This window comes from Bos indicus x Bos taurus, chromosome 15 (assembly GCF_003369695.1).
Source record: "Bos indicus x Bos taurus breed Angus x Brahman F1 hybrid chromosome 15, Bos_hybrid_MaternalHap_v2.0, whole genome shotgun sequence".
Classification (NCBI taxonomy): domain Eukaryota; kingdom Metazoa; phylum Chordata; class Mammalia; order Artiodactyla; family Bovidae; genus Bos; species Bos indicus x Bos taurus.
Window position 1 is genome coordinate 39,507,530 of NC_040090.1, and position 16,919 is coordinate 39,524,448.

General features: G+C 39.4%; 2 protein-coding genes across 2 annotated transcripts; both read left to right on the forward strand.

The window, feature by feature from the left end:
- Nucleotides 1–948: 948 nt before the first annotated feature.
- On the forward strand, nt 949–1,899 carry LOC113904866 (olfactory receptor 491-like). Its single transcript, XM_027561952.1, has one exon. The coding sequence runs from the start codon at nt 955–957 to the stop codon at nt 1,897–1,899; it is 945 nt and encodes a 314-aa protein (XP_027417753.1). The 5' UTR covers nt 949–954.
- A 13,721-nt stretch (nt 1,900–15,620) lies between these two features.
- Nucleotides 15,621–16,553, forward strand: LOC113904867 (olfactory receptor 491-like). The gene has a single exon (XM_027561953.1). It carries the CDS (start codon nt 15,621–15,623, stop codon nt 16,551–16,553), a length of 933 nt encoding a protein of 310 aa, XP_027417754.1.
- Nucleotides 16,554–16,919: the final 366 nt, after the last annotated feature.

The following is a 16,919-nucleotide window of genomic DNA, read 5'->3' on the forward strand; positions in this document are numbered from 1 at the left end:
ATTTTATTAGTTTTGCCAAATATCAAAATGAATCCATCACAGGTATACATGTGCTCCCCATCCTGAACCCTCCTCCCTCCTCCCTCCCCATACCATCCCTCTGGGTCGTCCCAGTGCACTAGCCCCAAGCATCCAGTATCGTGCATTCTTAACCACTGGATCACTAGGGAAATCTCAGGCATTTTTTTAAAGTACTTTATGACTGGGGTCTATGAAGCACAGGTTTTTACGCTGTGAAGCCAAAGTACTACATGCATAGCATCCACCTTGGCCTACATCTCCCTGAGTCCCATAGGACTTCAAAAACACGAGTAACTGTTGGGAATAGAAAGTGGCTGCCAGCTATGCTGTGGGTAAAAGTTTTTGTCTCTGATCCAGGAGTTCTGTGTCTCCCGCATGAAACTACGACAGGTAGACTCTTTCTGTCCTTCAGACATAACACGGTCATTATGACATTGTGATAATTCACTGCCTTATAAATCTAATGCAAAGAATTGGTAATATTGATACTTTTACTGATTTTTAACCTAGCTTTCCTTCTTTCCTTCCTTTCTCTCCTTTCTTGTTTCTCCTTTCCTTCATTCCTTTATTGTTTCCTATTTGCAGAAGGAAATCTAAGTAGTATGAGCAGTTGTTTACCATCTTAGCTCCTAAAACAAAAGGAAAACAAGCCTTTTTATCAAATAATAGTGTTAACACAGAAGAATAAAATTCAATTCTGAGGGCTTGTGTGGGAGAGACAAGCATGTGCAGCTTTGATATATCTTTATTTGTAATTTCTCATTGGTAGAATCACCAGTAGTAAAGTAGGGGAAATTATCTTTAGCATTTCAACATTATTTCTCAATCTGGAATTATCAAACATAGTTACTGAACAACTTTTCCATCAAAAAAAAAAAACAAAAAACAAGTGAACATTCACATTTCCTTCAACAGGAACAATTCCTAGAGGACATGGAGGCTGGAAACCACACCAGTGTGACAGAGTTCATCCTTTTGGGGTTAACGGAGGATCCTACACTTTGTGTCATCTTCTTTGTGGTGTTTGTAGGCATTTATGTCATCACCTTAATAGGCAATATTAGCATAATCATTTTAATAAGAAGCTGTTCCCTCCTTCATACTCCCATGTACTTCTTCCTCAGTCATTTGGCTTTTGTAGACATGGGGTTTTCCACATCCATCACACCTATGATGATTATAGGACTTCTGAAACATAGATTGGCCCTCCCAGTTGCTGGCTGTGAAGCCCAGCTCTGTTCTGGGGTCACATTTGGGACAACTGAGTGCTTCCTGCTGGCTGCCATGGCCTATGACCGCTATGTGGCCATCTGCTTGCCCCTGCTCTATTCCACCCATATGTCCCCCAGAGTCTGTGTCGTCTTGGTTGGGGCTTGCTATCTGGGTGGGTGTGTGAATGCTTGGACATTTGGTAGTTGCTTACTGACTCTGTCTTTCTGTGGGCCAAATCAGGTAGACCACTTTTTCTGTGACTTCTTCCCTCTGTTGAAACTTTCCTGCTCAGATGTCTCCATCATTGAAATTATCCCTTCCATCTCTTCTGGCTCCATCATTGTGGTCACAGTGTCCGTCATAGCTCTGTCTTACATCTGCATCCTCAACACCATCCTGAAGATGTGCTCCACTGAAGGGAGACACAAGGCCTTCTCCACCTGCACCTCTCACCTCACTGCAGTCACTCTCTACTATGGAACGATTACCTTCATTTATGTGATGCCTAAATCCAGCTACTCAACTGAGCAGAACAAAGTGCTGTCTCTGTTCTACACAGTGTTGATACCCATGTTGAACCCTCTCATCTACAGTCTGAGGAACAGAGATGTAAAGAAGGCCCTGAGAAAGCAAGTGTCAGAATATATTCTTAGGATCTATTCTTAACATTTCAGATGACCTATAAATTTTTGTTTACCGGTAGCATACCAATTGCTTAAATTGAAAACACAATGCTGCTGCTGCTACTGCTGCTGCTGCTAAGTTGCTTCAGTCGTGTCTGACTCTGTGGGATTCTCCAGGCAAGAACACTGGAGTGGGTTGCTATTTCCTTCTCCAATGCATGAAAGTGAAAAGTGAAAGTGAAGTCGCTCAGTTGTATCTGACTCTTCGCAACCCCATGGACTGCAGCCCACCAGGCTCCTCCGTCCATGGGATTTTCCAGGCAAGAGTACTGGAGTAGGGTGCCATTGCTGTCTCCTGAAAACACAATACCTCTTCTTTAAAATTTTATTGAAGCATAGTTGATTTATAATATGTTAATTTCTGATGTGCAGCAGAGAGACTCACAGATATGTATATATATTCTTTCTCATATTCTTTTCCATTATGGTTTATCACAGGATATTGAATATAGTTCCCTGGGCTATACAGTAGGACCTTGTGGTCCTATATTCACTAGTTTGCATCTGCTTGCTAATCCCAAACTCCAAATCCTTCCCTCTCCCACTCCCCATCCCCTTGGCTAGCACACGTCTGTTCTCTATGCCTGTGAGTCTATTTTTGTTTCATAAATACATTCATTTATGTCATATTTTAGATTCCACATATAACTGATATATTTGGTATATATACTACATCATTATCTATTCATCTGTCAATGGACATTTACATTGTTGTCTTGGCTATTGTAAATAGTGCTGCTATGAACATAGGGGTGCATTATTTTATTGAATTATAGTTTTGTCTGGGTATATTCCCAGGAGTGGGGTTGATGTATCACATGCTGCTGCTACTGCTGCTAAGTCACTTCAGTCGTGTCCGACTCTGCGCGACCCCATAGATGGCAGCCCACCAGGCTCCCCCGTCCCTGGGATTCTCCAGGCAAGAACACTGGAGTGGGTTGCCATTTCCTTCTCCAACTGCATCATATGGCAACCTCCATACTGAGGAGGTTTTCAGAGGAACCTCTGTACTGTTTTTCATAATGGTTGTATGGAAAACATTATCACTTCTAACTCTCAATTTTATATACTTATAAATCAACTGGGAGACACCTTAAAATCAGTAAAATGATAGTAATAGTTATTACTATTATGTATTAACACCTGTAGTTACCTTGGATTTTTCTTTGTCTCTCAAACAAAAATTTGTACTTACAATGTGCCAGGCCCTATTTTAAGCACACTGGGATACTAACTGGTTGACTTCTCATAAAAATCCTATGAAGCAGTACTATTATTTCTATTTTACAAATGAATCATCTGGGGCACAGAGACGTCACATAGATTGCTCAAAATCATGCAGCTAAGAAGTTGTGGGACCACTGTCTGAATCCAGAAAACCTGGTTACAAAACCACTGTGCTTCTCCATTTAATTTTCATAGTAATCCCATGATGCCACTGTTATAAATTTACCTCAATTTACAGATGAGAATATCGAGTGCTAGAAAGTACCAATAGTTTCTAGCTGGAGAGATATGAACTCAACTGTTCTAAGTCTAACAGCATCAAGTCCTCTGATTCCATGCCCTTGACCTACTCTACAAGCCACAATCAGTCCAAAGACTTCAGCACTGTTATTGATCTAAAAGATCTGAGCAGGATCAGCAAGCCTAACCTGTTCCTTTGCTTCTGAACAAGCTCTACCCCCAAGAAGATCTAGGTTGTGAGGACTACAAAACAAGGAGAAGAATGTGAAGACTGTATTGATCTCTAGCTACCTATACAAAATAAGGTCTGGACCCCACAATCACATGATATGACTGGAAGTCCATCCCTATTTAAACACATTAAAAGCAAATACTTCCATTTTGCACAATGTAGTCTTCCTTATATATAGGAATTTTAAAGGGTATCTTTAATTCTAAGCATTGCAATTAATATGTAAACAACAATCATAGTTCCATAGTCTAGATTTATAGAGAGATTATAATCTAATTAAAAACTAGAAATATTGCCAAAGATTGTACTAATGTTATTTCTTGTATAATAATGCACCCTTATAAACATCACCACTGGAAAGGGTGAGGAGAGACTTTTCTGGAATATAGGAACTCTCAACAGAAGCAAATATGAGGCAACTCTTTAAAGCATCTGAAAGCAACACTTAGATCCTAAGTCCTTGTCTCAGCATAATGGAGTGAGAGAAGTGAGGCCTGGAAAACATAATTGAAAAATTAACAAAATGGAAAATATTTATAATATACTGCTATATATTATCTTGGAGAAGGCAATGGCACCCCACTCCAATACTCTTGCCTGGAAAATCCCATGGACAGAGGAGCCTGGTAGGCTGCAGACCATGGGGTCGCGAAGAGTCAGACAGGACTGAGCGACTTCACTTTCACTTTTCCCTTTCATGCATTGGAGAAGGAAATGGCAACACACTCCAGTGTTCTTGCCTGGAGAATCCCAGGGACAGGGTAGCCTGGTGGGCCACCATCTATGGGGTCGCACAGAGTTGGACACGACTGAAGCGACTTAACAGCAGCAGCATATATTATCTATATAAAACAAATATTAAAGGCCACAGAGATCATTAAAAACACATGACATTATTAAATGGGCAATGGGACCCATTATTCTCCACTCACAGCACACCTTACAAAATGTGTGGTGTTTTTGCCTTCCATAACAACCAATTGGAAAATAATATATAGTCTAAATATCCAGATACCAACCTACTGCTTTATTCTTCCATTCAGTTGTGAATTCTAACTGCCTGGAGGTAGTGTCAGACTTCAGAGATTTAAGGCTCAGTTCCAAAACTCTTCCCTCCCTTCGGACACCAACTGCAAGCAATGGGTCTCCATGGTATCCACACTTCTGTCCAACTTGGCTACAAAGTCAGGGAGTCCCACAACTCTCTTACAGCTTTGATCATTTGCTGGGATGGTTTACAAAACTCTTGAACACATTTGCTTACATTTTTCCAGTGTATCATAAAAGATATTATAAAGGAATAATAATGTCTTTATTAAGATAATTAAAACTTAACTGCCAGATGGAGAGACATGATGCACTGGGTCTGAAAGGGTCCCCAGGGCAGGAGCTTCCATCACCAAAAGTTGGAGTATATAGCCCTTCCAGCAAGTGGATCTGTTCACCAACTTAAAAGCTTTCCACCAGATAGTTTAGTATTTTATGGAGGCTATGTAATCAATCTCCAGCTTCTCCATTCTCACTGCAGAAATGGATATGGATGTAAAGTTCCATGACCAGCCCTCATCCAGAAGCTATACAGAATCCCACCAAGGGGGATTCCAATAAAAGACACCCACCCAGAAATTCAAAGGGGTTTAGCAGCCCTGTGTCAGGAACCAGGGTTAAAGAACAAATATTTGAACAAAAGATGCTTCTAGCACCATTGTCATTCAGAAAATTACAGGAGTTTCAAGCTCTATGTTAGGATCTGGGGGCAGAGACCAATGGTTTATTTATATTATGTCACAGTTCACCCCATGGTTTGTGGCTATGGACCCTTCACAAGAACAAATGACCAAAAAAGAATAAAATTTAATTCAGTTCAGTTGCTCAGTTATGTCCAACTCTTTGTGACCCCAAGGAGTGCATCATGCCAGGCTTCCCAGTCCATCACCATCTCCTGGAGCCTGCTCAAACTAATGTACATCGAATCAGTGATGCCATCCAACCATCTCATCCTCTGTCATCCCCTTCTCCTCCAGCCTTCAAACTTTCCCAGCATCAGGGTCTTTTCCAATGAGTCAGTTCTTCGCATCAGGTGGCCAAAGTATTGGAACTTCAGCTTCAGCACCAGTCCTTCCAATGAATATTCAGGACTGATTTCCTCTAGGATTGACCGGTTGGATCTCCTCACAGTTCAAGAGACTCTCAAGAGTCTTCTCCAACACTACAGCTCAAAAGCATCAATTATTCAACCTCAGCTTTCTTTATGGTCCAACTTACACATCCATACATGACTACTGGGAAGATCAAAGCTTTGTCTAGATGGACCTTTGTTGGCAAAGTAATGTCTCTGCTTTTTAATATGCTGTCTAGGTTGGTCATAGCTTTTCTTCCAAGGAAACATGTTTTAATTTCATTACTGCAGTCACCACCTGCAGTGATTTTGGAGCCCCCAAAAATAAAATCTCTCACTGTTTCCATTCTTTCCCCATCTATTTGCCATGAAATGTAGGGACCAAAAGCCAAGATCTTAGTTTTTTGAAGGTTGAGTTTTAAGTCAAGTTTTTAAATTTCCTCTTTCATTTTCATCAAGTTCATTTAGTTCCTCTTCACTTTCTGCCATAAGGGTGTTTGTGGAGTGGCCACAGGACTGGAATTTCTCCTGGCAATCTTGATTCCAGCTCATGCTTCATCCAGCCCGGCATTTCATATGACATGCTCTGCATATGAGTTAAATAAGCAGGATGACAATATACAGTCTCAATGTATTCCTTTCCCAATTTGGACCAGTCCGTTGTTCCATGTCTTGTTCTAACTGTTGCTTCTTGACCTGTATACAGATTTCTCAGGAGACAGGTCAGGTGGTCTGATATTGCCATCTCTTTAAGAATTTTCCACAGTTTGTTGTGATCCACACAAAGACTTTGGCGTAGTCAATAAAGCAGAAATAGATGTTTCTCTGGAACTCTCTCACTTTTTTGATGATCCAACACTTGTTGGCAATTTGATCTCCGGTTCCTCTGCCTTTTCTAAATCCAGCATGAACATCTGGAAGTTCATGGTTCATGTACTGTTGAAGCCTTACTTGGAGAATTTTGAGCATTAGTTTGTTAGCATGTGAGATGAGTGCAATTGTGCAGTAGTTGGAACATTCTTTGGCATTGCCTTTCTTAGGGATTGCAATGAAAACTGACCTTTTCCAGTCCTGTGGCCACTCCACAATAGCCAAGATTGAAAACAAACTTACCATCAACAGAGAAGTAGAGCTAAGAAGAACTTGAAATTGATTCTTAACACAGTCAAAAGGGAAGTAAATTAAAATAAAAGACTTAATGCTATGCACATATTAGAATAGCTTATCTTTTTTAAGTGACAATAGCAATCCTGTTAAGGACCCAGAGTAAATAGAACTGAAATACAAAGCAGGTAGGAATGTGAAATGGTATAGCCATTTTGAAAAAAAAAAACAAGTTTTGCAGTATCTTAAAAACATACACTAACCATAACACCCAGCAATTACAATCCTAAGATTTTGTCAAAGAGAAATGAAAACACGTGTCCACACAGAGACCTATATGGAGATTTTTCAGAAGCTTTACTCATAATTGCCAAAAAACAGAAAATCCTCAAATATGCATCACTGACTAAACAGGTATAGGTTCTACTTTCATGTAGTGAATATGTTTGAGAGGATTATAACACCATCCAGACTATCTGTAACCTGTCATTCACAATATTCATGACGTCATTCAAAACTGCTAAGAAATTAAAAAAAAAAAAAAAGCTGGAGAAGGGGAAATATGGAGGAGCCTGGTGGGCTGCAGTCCATGGGGTCACTAAGAGTCGGACATGACTGAGCGACTTCACTTTCACTTCTCACTTTCATGCATTGGAGAAGGCAGTGGCAACCCACTCCAGTGTTCTTGCCTGGAGAATCCCAGGGAAGGGGGAGCCTGGTGGGCTGCCGTCTATGGGGTCAACACAGAGTCGGACACGACTGAAGTGACTTAACATAGCTCAAGATAAAGGGTTGGAAACCAACCTCAAGGAAGACTGAGAACAAAAATATAAGCTTCATCTCAGGAAGCTTATAAAAGAACAACAATAAATAAGAAAAAAGCATATGGAATTCCCTGGCGGTTCAGTGGTTAGGACCTGTGCTGCTAATACAGGGAGCACAGTTTCAACCTCTGGTGGTGGAAGTAAGATCCACAAGCCACACAGCATGGGCAAAAAATATATGTGCATATATGAGTAATGAACAAATATAAATCAAAGAAAAAGAAAAATGTTCCATCAGTTCCGTTCAGTTCAGTCGCTCAGTCATGTCCGACTCTTTGCGACCCCATGAATCGCAGCATTCCAGGCCTCCCTGTCTATCACCAACTCCCGGAGTTCATTCAGACTCATAAATTTGCAGTTTCATTCATTGAAAAACCCGTAGGAGTATTTATCAAGGAAAAGCCAAAAATTTTAACTATCTAAATAACACATGCAAAAGGGGGCATAATTACACATTCTATATATATTAAGATGGTTAAAAACAGATATTATGAACAGTTTATATTAATAGATTTAGTAAATAATGAGAAGTAAATATTTTCTAGAAAAACACAATGAGAAAAAGAAAAAGACTAGAAAAGAAAAACAAATATGTCTTTCTTCAGGTTGGGAGGATGGACATAGAATAATCTAGCAATAAATTTAGTCCGAAACATTGTTTATTCAACTTTTATGCAGCAATTTTAACAATGTCATAATGATCTAATTTTTCAGTAATCAACAATATACCCAAACCTGAAATGCTCTTCCTACCTAATGCAAGAGGCACTCAATTGCTAAATTGCCAGCATTTCATGACAGCATTCAACTTCAGATTAGTCCCTCCTCTTACTCTCACCACAGAATCAGGAACCTGTTCAGAACTGAACCCCACAGCACTTAATCCCTCCTTGTTATCCTTTTTTTTTTAATTTTATTTTTTAACTTTATAATATTGTATTGGTTTTGCCATATATCAAAATCAATCTGCCACAGGTATACATGTGTTCCCCATCCTGAACCCTCCTCCCTCCTCCCTCCCCATACCATCCCTCTGGGTCATCCCAGTGCACCAGCCCCAAGCATCCAGTATCGTGCATCGAACCTGGACTGGTGACTTGTTTCATATATGATATTACACATGTTTCAATGCCATTCTCCCTTCATTAAGAATCCAAATCTTTCAGAAGGCATGTGCTTTCTGTCAACTGTCAGGAGACATGTGGTAGTTACTTAAGAGAGTCCTCCCTTTCTACACTGACTCAGTAAACTCAATTTTGTTGGACTGTACCTTTATTTCTAGTGACCTTTGGTTAAGCTTAAACGCAGTAATTTCACATGTTTAGATTGAACTTGTGGAACAAAAATGAAAAGTAGTGAAATTTAGGATAAGAATATGATAGGCTTCATAAGGAGACTATGGATAAATGAAAGTAATTGAAATCAAGAAAGTAGAAGAAATTTGAAGTCAAGTTGTCAGTTGAAATATTCAAATGATTAGAAGTTGCCTTCACTCATGACAAAGATAGAGATGGAAAAGAAAATGATCATGGAGGTGTTAAAGTCCTCAGGGGACGAGGAAAACAGGGAGATCAATAACAGACAGGAGGTCCCATAGCTGGAATGTCATGACTCTCAAAGGAGGAAGTAGTTGGGATTGAGGATAAAATAGAACAATTTGCAAAAGGTAACAGGGCTCCTCCCAAATCTGGCGAGTGTGACCTATCACAGTCTATACTTCTAGGCACTTCATTCCATTTGTCACATATTTGAGACACATCAATAACGTCAGATAACTTTTCCGGATAATTATGTGCTATCCCTTTGAAATCTCATGAATAGACTATAAAATATGAATTATTAACCTCATTTTACAAATCATAAAATTGAGTCTCAAAGAAGTAAAACAATTTTAAAGGATTCATACACCTCACACTGAACCCATGATTGTGTGCGCTCAGTTGCTCAGTCATGTTGGACTTCTTGTGACCCCATGGACTGTAGCCCGCCAGGCTCTTCTGTCCATGGGGATTCTCCAGGCAATAATACTGCAGAGGGTTGCCATGCCCTCCTCCAGGGGATCTTCCCAACCCAGGGATAAAACCTAGGTCTCCTGCATTGCAGGCGGATTCTTTATCATCTGAGGCACCAAAGCAGCCCAGGACTCCTGGATACAAAAGCCATACCTAGTATTTCTTAAGCTATTTAAATAAAGGATCAATTTTTACCAAGCATCCATGAGTCAGTACTTTTTAGGAAAACAGTAAAATGAGGACTATTGAAAAAAAAAAAAACTAAAATACAAATTATAAACCCATATTAAAAAATTACTGAAGCCAACACCCTTAAAATTACTTTCTAAAATTTCTATAAAGAATATAAATGGTTCCCCACAACTCCTGTTCTTATTGGGTCCTGGACTGACAATAAGTAGTTTGCCAACCAGCACCAGCCCAAGGACTATAAATACACCGAGTAATAGTGGACTGTGCTTTGCTCTGCTTACTTTCTTCTTGCATACTCATATTACTCCAGGACTTTCCCCACTACCTGATGTTCTCAACTAAAGGAAATTTTTTGCTACAGAGAGGAAATTAGAGCCCTGATAGCATTGACTCTGGTCCCCATCTCCCACCAAATTTCTATTTCAAACTTGGTTTTTTTCTCCAAGTTTCTGAACAAAGCTTCCAACAGGATCCTCAGAGATACACCTTTTGTTAGGAACTGGACCTTCCACTTATGCCACCTTAATGAGATACCTGGCTCCAAGAGTCATTTCTGGAGAACAATTCCAGGAATTCATCTCAAAGGGACAAGCAACAACAGTCCTAGGGGATTCTATTAGAGCCTTCCTTTCTCTCCCAACACACAAAAAAGGCACTCATCCTCACAGAATGTATGTAAGTAACCATGTTCCTTAATGGAGGAGAGCATTCACTGGTTAATTGACATTGTCAGATATTCAGTGCACAACTACTACACACGTAAGTGGAAAACATCTGCTTCACACAGTTCTCTTTGGAAATCAGCATCAGCAATTCCGGCTGTAAAAGGTGAGTGCAGTAATCATGGATTTTATTTAAATAATTTAAATTTTCACTTGTTCTATGAGAAATTAAAAATGAAAGAAACTCAACAACTTTGTTTTGTGACCCCTGTGGAAACTGTGGCCTCAGCAAGATTTGCACTGCAAGGAACAGAGACACAGACATGGAGACCAGACGTGCGGACACAGCTGAGAGTAGAAGAGGGTGGGACAGATCACGAGAGTAGCACTGAAACATATACACTACCAAATGTAAAACAGAAAGCTGGTGGAAAGATGCTGCATAACCCAGGGAGCTCCGCTCAGTGTTCCGTTACACCTAGAGGAGTGGAATGCATGGGGAGTGGGAGGGACGTTCAAGAGGGAGGGGACGTATGTATGCTTTTTGCTGATTCATGCTGTTGTACGGAAGAAACACATCATTGTAAAGCAGCTATCCTCCAATTAAAAAAAATTTTTAAGAGAAAAAAATATATTTGCACTGCAGAATTTTGGGTGTCATCTGGACACCCAAAGCAGACTTCCCATTAGAACCCCAAGTGCAGTGTGGAGGGTCTTTACAGTCAAAGCCACTGCTAAGCTTGTGTAACTGCAGCTATGAAAAAGAAATAAGAAAGAAATGACTTGATATTCAGGTTTATGAGGCTCTTAGCCCTATTCCCCCTGGTCATTATCAAACATAACCCATTCATTGAGGGAAACTTTTGGGAAGAGTCAGAATCCCTGAGCCAAATAGGGAAGCATAAATGGGATGCCACAGAGCTCTAGAAAGACTGGTAGGTAGTCAGTGGAGAGGAAGGAAAGGGCAAGAATCAGCTGCTAGATTATGCATATAACTATGAATGACATGGTCCAGAACTAAGAAGGCATCAGATACCATGCTTCCTGACCTCTTTTGGATTTGTGAAAAATTTTCTGACATGTGTTGAAAGAAAATTTATGCTTCTCATAAAAATTTTAAATAATTGAAAATCTATCCACTCTTCATTTTTACTTAATGAAAATAGTTACTTAGCTCTAATGTTTGGCCAAACACCTTTAAAGATTTTGCAGATGGATATCATTTCTTTTAATCTCACAGCAAAGTTGCTTTATGGGAACAATTATTCCCATTTTACAAAAAACAGAAACAAAAAAATGACAGAGAGATTTAAGTGTTATGTGGAAGTGACAACAGATGGACACTGGAAGGATCTGAGTTTTTCATCTCCAGTATCCATGACTGTTCTCAGCACAGACTGAAGCTCACACTCTGTGCACAGTGAATGCAGAGTTAGTCTCCTTGAACTCTGCTTGAATCAGAAGGCAAAGAGCACACGTGCTCAGCGCTTGGCTCAGTCCTCAGATGAGATTCTGTCAAAGAACTAAGACCCACCAATAGAAATACTAAATACTCTTCTATTCTAAAGCAAGAAATTTTCAAGAATTTTGAAGACATTTGTATTGATATTTGTCATTTTTGCTAAGTGTTTCACGCTTTAAGAATTAAAATAATATTTTAAGCAGAATATTGTCTCTTTACAAAAATTAGAACCAATAACACTGAATAGAAAATGTTAATGTTCATGACTCTAAAGCACAAGTTGAAAGGAAGATATAAGGACATACATTTTGAAAAGTTATTAGAGACTGAATATGAAGCTCCATGAACACCACACTTGAGTTGAACATATATTCTATCCAGCATTTCAATTATGAAGATTATTCAGGAAATTGGGACATCAGTTCAGTTCAGTTGTTCAGTCGTGTCCGACTCTTTGTGACCCCATGAATCACAGCACGCCAAGCCTCCCTGTCCATCACCAACTCCCAGAGTTCACCAAAACCCATGTCCATCAAGTCGGTGATGCCATCCAGCCATCTCATCCTCTGTCATCCCCTTCTCCTCCTGCCCCCAATCCCTCCCAGCATCAGAGTCTTTTCCAATGAGTCAACTCTTTGCATGAGGTGGCCAAAGTATTGGAGTTTCAGCTTTAGCATCAGTCCTTCCAAAGAACACCAGGACTGGTCTCCTTTAGAATGGACTGGTTGGATCTCCTTGCAGTCCAAGGGACTCTCAAGAGTCTTCTCCAACACCACAGTTCAAAAGCATCAGTTCTTTGGCACTCAGCTTTCTTCATACTTGATTGATACAACTAAGTGAATATGCAAATTACAAAATGTAATATATACATGATTACAAATATGTCAATGTGTGCCTGCATGCATGCTCAGTCATGTTTGACCCTTTGCAATACCATGGACTGTTGCCTTCCATGCTCCTCTGTCAGATTCCCCAGGCAAGAATACTGGAGTGGGTTGCCATTTCTTTCTCCAGGGGATCTTCCTGACTCAGACATCAAACCTGTGTCTCCCAAATCTCCTGCATTGGCAGGTGGATTCTTTACCAATGAGCCACCTCAGAAGCCCCAAATATGTCAATACTATTAACATATGCCTCATAATTAAAATAAATCCATATGGATTTTGATGATTGTTAAAGTTGAATAGTAGGTAAAATTCTCTTTTGTTTTTAACTATATGTGAAAAATTAAAAGAAAATGCAGGTAAAAAGAATTTGTAGATCTTCAGAATTTAACTACATTTAGCTGAAATTAATGGAAAGAAAAGTGTACATAAGTGAAGTTTTCAAATCTCGAGAGTAAATCTCAGATTAACTTATTTCATTTTATAATACTTTCTTACAGAAACATTTTAAAATTATTTCTATACTTCTCATTCTAATAAGTATAACCTTTTAATATTTTCATTGAGTCTTTAATACAGCTCCAAATGTTACATTGGACTGTAGTGATTTCTGTTTATTCTCTTAATAATTTATCATTAATTCTACTTTCTCAGGACTGTCTCAAAACAGAAGAACTTTGCCTTTGTCACAACACAATGGCAAAACATGGAGACAGTACTAAGCTTTTTAGTGAAACTACAGCCAAGAAGTAAACAAAACAATGAAGATAGTTTAACATGTTGATTTAATATTTTCATTACTGTAAATCATGGAGATACTCAATGGAGAACACAGAACATACTTTTGAATTATGCCTTAAATAAATAGGAATGTGTCATATTTTACAATATTTAGCCTCACTATTACTTTATCCAACATGTGGGATTACAATAGTTCCTATAGTTAAAAGTTAAGAACAGTTATGTGTCCAAAAACAGTGGGTGATTAAATTAAGGGCTGTAAGTAGAAGTCTTAGTCACTCACTCATGTCTCAGACTCTTTGTGACCTCATGGACTGTAGCCCATCAGGCTACTCTGTCCATGGGATTCTCTAGACAAGAATACTGGAGTGGGTTGCCATTCACTTCTTCAAGGGATCTTCCCAACTCAGGGATCGAAGCTGGGTCTCCTGCACTACAGGCAGATTCTTTACTGTCTGAGCCACCAGGGGGCTAGTGACTCATTATTATGAAGCTCTCAAACACTATGTGAGGAATTATAATGTAATAAACTTTTTATGGGCTTCCTTGTCTGCTCAGTGGTAAAGAACCCACCAGTCAATGTAAGAGACATGAATTTCCCAGTCTGGGAAATCCCATGGAGAGAGGAGCCTGTGGGCTACAGTCCACGGTGTCACAAAAGAGTTGAACATGACTTAGCAACTAAACAACAAAGTTTTTATATGAAATGCAAAGAAAAATAATGACATTAAACTTTCATCTGCAATGTTATAATAGTTATATTAAAATATACAAAGGAAAAAAGTTCCTGGAAATAATTACCAAATTTGTAATAGTTAACTTGTGTGACAGTAGCCAGTTTGAGAGGAATTTTTTTTTTTTAATTTCCAAGTGTTTTTCCCCAATATAATTATTCAATTTAGAAACAACATAAGCAATTATTTTATTTATGCCACACTAACAGACTTTCTATATACTAATACATATTTAATCTCTTTCTTTTCTATAAGACTTGGTTTCTCTCAACAGGGAACCTAAATTTTATTCATCTCTGGTTCCCCATGGTATAATCATTATATTGTATAAATCATGCATGAATTCATTTAACAAGTTTCTCTTCAGCACACTTTGCTCTCAAGCACTACTCATTTGTGACACAGGGATAAAACACACCATTGTTAAGGAGAATCTGTATTAACTGGGGGTGGTGAAATGTAAACACACAAACAACAACAACAACAAAACCCATAACTCTATTATAAATAATGTCAGTCTAGACATCTTCAAAGTGTGATATCAACACAAAGGAAAGTTTTCTGATTAATTCTTAGAAAGCAGAGGCAGATTTGGAGATAAATCAATCTCAAGGATGAGCAGAAGCCACCCAGGGTGTGACGGTGGGAGGTTTGAGGCCATCCAAGTGGGAGAACAAGGATTAAAGGCCAGAGAGAGTAGAGTTCACTGAGGGGACTCTAAAGAGTTCAGGAAGGTTGGATTAGTGCAAGGGTTGGATGGAAATATCCAGAGAAAGCAAAGAGTCATATGCAGAGGATACATCAGAAAGTGTACACTTTCCTCTGCTAGAGAGGTTAGGTTTCCTCCTAAAGCCTGAAAAAATCATGACATTCTTAAAAGAATCCCTTTGGCAAAACTTGCTCTTAATTTCATGAAGAGATTTCTTTGGCAAATACATTGTGAATTATAAGAACACAAGTATGAAGACAAGGAGGTAAAGAGATCAATGTAAAGGAAAAATGAACAGGATCTCAGCTAAAGTAGGGACACTAGCAGTGGAAGTATAAAAATGAATAAAGTGGGGAGCTAAATTGTAGATTTAGAAATAATCAAAAAATCATCCACAGTGCCATATTTACAGACTAGGAAGAGGAAATAATCAGTGTGAGTAGCTCTGAGGAATAACCAAAGAAATTTAGGAACAGCCAAAGAAAACTGGAAATGTGTAGAATGAATGCATTAAACAAATGAACATTCACATTTCCCTCAACAGGAACAATTCCCAGAGGACATGGAGGCTGGAAACCACACCAGTGTGACAGAGTTCATCCTTTTGGGGTTAACAGAGGATCCTACACTTTGCGTTCTCTTCTTCGTGGTATTTCTAGGCATTTATGTTGTCACCTTAATAGGCAATATCAGCATAATCACTTTAATAAGAAGTTTTTCCCATCTTCACACCCCCATGTACCTCTTCCTCAGTCATTTGGCTTTTGTAGACATTGGGTATTCCACATCAGTCACACCTATAATGCTTATAGGATTCCTCAGACATAGACTGCCCCTCCTTGTTGCTGGCTGTGAAGCCCAGCTCTGTTCTGTCGTCATGTTCGGGACAGCTGAGTGCTTCCTGTTGGCTGCCATGGCCTATGACCGCTATGTGGCCATCTGCTTGCCCCTGCTCTATTCCACCCATATGTCCCCCAGAGTCTGTGTCGACTTGGTCGGGGTATCCTACCTGGGTGGGTGTGTCAATGCTTGCACATTTGCTAGTTGCTTACTGACTCTGTCTTTCTGTGGGCCAAATCAGATAGACCACTTTTTCTGTGACTTCTCCCCTCTGTTGAAACTTTCCTGCTCAGATGTCTCCATCATTGAAATTATCCCTTCCATCTCTTCTGGCTCCATCATTGCAGTCACAGTGTCTGTCATAGCTCTCTCTTACATCTGCATCCTCAACACCATCTTGAAGATGCGCTCCACTGAAGGGAGACACAAGGCCTTCTCCACCTGCACCTCTCACCTCACCGCAGTCACTCTCTACTATGGAACCATTACCTTCGTTTATGTGATGCCCAAATCCAGTTATTCAACTGAGCAGAACAGAGTAGTGTCTGTGTTCTACACAGTGGTGATCCCCATGTTGAACCCCCTCATCTACAGTCTGAGGAACAGAGATGTAAAGGAGGTCCTGAGAAAGGCAAGTGTCAGAATATATTCTTAGGATCCATTCTTAACATTTCAGGTGATCTAGAAATTTCTGTTTGGCAGCATCACACCAATTGCTTAAATTGAAATCATAATACTTTTAAAATTTTATTGAAGTATAGTTGATTTACAATGTTATGGTGATTTCTGATGTACGGCAGAGTGACTCATGTATACATATATATTCTTTTCCATATTTTTTTTCTTTTATGGTTATCACAGGATATTATATATATTAATAGTTCCTGTGCCATACAGTAGGACCTTGTTGTTTACGCTTTCTATATATACTAGTTTCGATCTGCTAATCCCAAATTCCTAATCCTTCTCTCCTCTGCTCCCTTTCCCCCTTGGAAACCACAAATCTGTCCTCAATGTCTGA